Source organism: Mus caroli, chromosome 1 (assembly GCF_900094665.2).
Source record: "Mus caroli chromosome 1, CAROLI_EIJ_v1.1, whole genome shotgun sequence".
In the NCBI taxonomy this organism is placed as follows: domain Eukaryota; kingdom Metazoa; phylum Chordata; class Mammalia; order Rodentia; family Muridae; genus Mus; species Mus caroli.
In genome coordinates this window covers 51,710,722-51,714,452 of record NC_034570.1, presented here as the reverse complement: position 1 = coordinate 51,714,452, position 3,731 = coordinate 51,710,722, and the positions used below count along the sequence as shown (strand labels likewise).

The following is a 3,731-nucleotide window of genomic DNA, read 5'->3' as shown; positions in this document are numbered from 1 at the left end:
AGGCATCCTGTAAAAGGTGGTGGTGGTGGTGGTGGACACAATGCCGTGTCTGTTTGTCATGATTAAATCAAGATTGAGGTTCAAATCTAGGCTTATAGAAAAAATAGAATTCTCAAGTCCATCACTTTAACAAAAACTTGTAGCTGGTAACTTTTCCCATTAACCTGACTGTGTAATTAGAACTCCTGTTTCTGAGATGAACAGAACCTGTCTGTAAAGACTGAGATTTTCAGACTAGTGTTACTAGTTTCTTCCCTGAAACTGAGCGTCTCCTGAGGGTCAGTTTCTTACTGCGTGCAGGGGACGTCCTCATGGCTGCTGAGTGGGAGCGTGCAGATTCTCCAGTGAAGTGTAAATTTGGAATGTAACTGGGAACTCACTGGGGTTTGGATTCCAGAGTCTTGACTGCAGATCTATGTGGTGTAATATGGGTGAGTTCTGAAGTTATGCATGCATTACTAGTATTCAACGGTTCTGACCTCTGTCAAAGAAATGTCTAAGAATTGTCTATCCCTCTGACTTCTGTATCTTAAGTAGAGACATAAGTAGTATTCATAGCTCTGGGACTTTTAAAGGGGGTTTACCACTCTTTTATTGAGAATAATAAAATTGGGCCTGAGGATCACTCAGTAGGTAAAGTGTTTGCCATTCATGCATGAAGACCTGACTTTGATACCGATAACTTGCATAAAGAGCTGGCGCGCACTGGTAATCCCAGGGCTGGGGAGGCAGCCACAGTGGGTCCCTGGGATGCACTAGCTAGCGAGACAAGCGAGCCTAGGAGCCTCAGACCAGCAAGAGACTCTATCTTAAAGAAGAAAAACAGAACAAAACCAAGGTGGACATCCCCAAGGATAAACAGTAACACAGCTTGTTCTCTGGTTTCCATTTACACATATGCATCTGAACATGTGCACACACGCATGCATACATTCATACAGTGAAAGACATTAGAATACGACTCAGATCCTTAGGATTAAACAAACGGTTCTACAGAGGTGAAGAAATGTGACAGAGTATTTATTTCAAAGACCTAAAGTATCTAATTACCATTTTAAAATGCAAATTCGAAAATGATCACATGCCAGAGTCTAAGGCTAAAGTCTAGGAAACAATGTGATCAGATCTGAATACTTTTTATCATTCTTTTGCTTCTTTCCAGTGACCTGGGAGTGTTTGCTATGTTCTTGGGAATGTGTCTGAGTTTTCTTAACTCCAGGGTATCCTGAGGGTGTGGGAGAAGACAGGAGTGGCTGGATCGAACTCTGACGAAGCAGGCACATTTTTCACCTGGCCCAGCCATTTTCTTTCATTTTGTAAGAATTATCTGCCTCTGCCTTTACAGCTGCCACATTCCAACTGCCATTTTTTCAGGGGTTGAGCAGAATCTTGCTACATAGAACTTGTGTAAAAAAAAAAAAAAATCCTTCTGATTTGTAAGATATAAATTCAGAGTCTCAGACAGGGTAAACAGAGACTATGGTCCCAAGAATTCATCTTTTCTTATTTGGATGGGTTTCTCTTCCTTCCTTCCTGGAATGCGACTTGACATTTGGAATTCCTGTTAAATCTCTGGGTACACTCAGCGACCTCGGAAAGCCCTGGAGAGAGCAAACATTCGCCTGTACTTGGCACAAGAAGAAACAGATGCCTGTGTGGCTAGCAGGCTCGGCTGGGTGGAGGACAAGAACCAGGGAACCTGGGTTGTCAGAAAAAAAATCTCAACATGGAGTTGAAAGGGTGCATTTGCACATGAAAGCAATCAGCAAAGCATGCCTGACAGTCAAAAGACAGGGGAGCCGAGGGCCTGTGGTTTGGGGGTACTCTATGCCCACTCTCCCTTCCTGATGCAGTAGTCTTCTCTACATAAGCAGTGCTTCTGGGGAGGCCCTGCTTCAGGGTCACAGGTGGACTATGGGTATTCGAACTAACATATTCGTTAACTAGTGTGTGCTACTGACTCATTCACTCCATGGACGATCTTCAGTCAGGTCTATAACAAGTAACTTCATGCCAGAGTTTTGCTGTGACTTCTGACAAGACCGGTGTCCCACACAGAAGCCAGTGAGAGAGCTCAGGGGCTTAGTCATTATTATCATGCTGAATATAGTGTCAGAATATGGAGGACAGAATTCAGAATTAAGAGAAGGGAGCGGAAATCATGATCGGGAAAACTGGACTCTGGCTAATGAACTCATAATCTATTGTGTAAGCTAGGCTGAGGTAAATTTTGTTATGTCCAAGGTTTCCAACTACCACATGGCATTTGAGATGATTGGGGTATGTAGCACCTATCCCTATGGTAACTGAGGGAGTATCATTATTTCTTCAGTTTTTATTTCAAGGGAAACAGAGCTTTGCACCGAACTTCTGATCTCTAACTTTTTCTCAAAGGTGCTACAGAAAACATTCAACAAGGTAGGCATCGATAAAAAGAGCAAGCCAGGTGTCAAATGCAGCATATTTTAATTTGTTTCAAATAAAGCAATATATGTTTATATATATTTATATATATTTCAGAAAAACACCAGATGTTAAATTCTACAAAAGCACATGTGTCTTCAGCCGATCACGTTTGTCTGACCAAGAATTCCTTGTTTCAACATTAACTCTCTAAAGACAACCAATGGGTTGACAGCACAGCTACAACAGAGGTTGCTAACTGAGCCTCTGGTCTTCAGCCACAGCTCAATTTTCCTAACAATGAGTAAATACTGGCTGGCTAACATGATGCAAAGTCTTGATGAGGAGAAGCAACAACAGATCAAGCAAAGCCACGGGAGTTCTGAAGCAAGCTAGAGCAGAGTATTAGGATTAGTAAAAATGATCGCGAGAGGATGACACACACATACAGGACTTGGATATTCTGATTGACTCTCTTTTGGCAGCGATTAGGTCAGCACCTTGGGCAGGGAACCACAGCCAGGCAAAACCTGCTCTCTTCTTTCCCAGCTCAGGCCACCAACGTCACAGTGGGGACTGAGAGGACCGTGGCCTCTGTGGAAACTTCTATTCTAGAGGGACAAAGATTGCACTGTGAAACCCTACTGACATTACCCCGGAAAGGCCTGGCCTCTAAGTTGTCTGCAGCATGCTGCCTTCGACGGGCTTTTTCAGAATGTGGGGGGGCCTCTGGGGCCTTTGTCCCCAAGGGGGCCTCTTGGTTTTTGGCACCACCTTTGTTTTTGGGACGGAAACCATTATGTGGCTGTCTTCTGTGTTCATGGCGGCTGTTGCTCTTCGCCATGGGATCTGCTTCATTACCACCACCCTGTGACTTGGCTGGACCATTTAGCCTGTTGTGATACTGTGGATTAAATCTTCGTCTTTGGCTGGAAGGTCCATTCTGCTGAAAAGAGGAGGTAAGTGTCTGAAGTCAACAAACTGTAGAAGACACTAGTAGGCATCAGGAAAATCTGTCCCCTATATCATAGGTTTTCAAATTACAGTAGAGATAGACAACATACAAATAGGTCAAGTTGACATAATTCTTGATCTAGAACCAGAGCCTTGTAAATGGAGCTGAAATAAAAGTACTTATCTTCAAAGAGAAAAGGAAGAGGGGGAAGAAGAGGAGGGGATGGTAGAGGAGGAAGAAGAGGAGGAGGAAGAGAAGAAGAAGAAGAAGAAGAAGAAGAAGAAGAAGAAGAAGAAGAAGAAGAAGAAGAAGAAGAAGGAGAAGAAGAGGAAGAAGAAGAAGAAGAAGGAAGAAGAAGAAGGAAGAAGAAGAA

At 43.3% G+C, this 3,731-nt stretch overlaps 1 protein-coding gene across 12 annotated transcripts in view; it reads right to left on the bottom strand.

Annotated features, from left to right (window-relative positions):
* Window positions 1-999: 999 nt before the first annotated feature.
* Spats2l (spermatogenesis associated serine rich 2 like) overlaps window positions 1,000-3,731 on the bottom strand; it is a 179,756-nt gene continuing 177,024 nt past the window's right edge. For 8 of the 12 annotated variants that reach the window (XM_029481286.1, XM_029481254.1, XM_029481224.1 and 5 more), the window contains one exon: window positions 2,954-3,349. In XM_029481286.1, the coding sequence (XP_029337146.1) occupies window positions 2,954-3,349 (396 nt within the window). Of the gene's footprint in view, window positions 3,350-3,731 lie in introns of all 12 variants that reach the window. The other 4 variants (XM_029481233.1, XM_021157693.2, XM_021157675.1 and 1 more) reach the window with 3 other exon arrangements.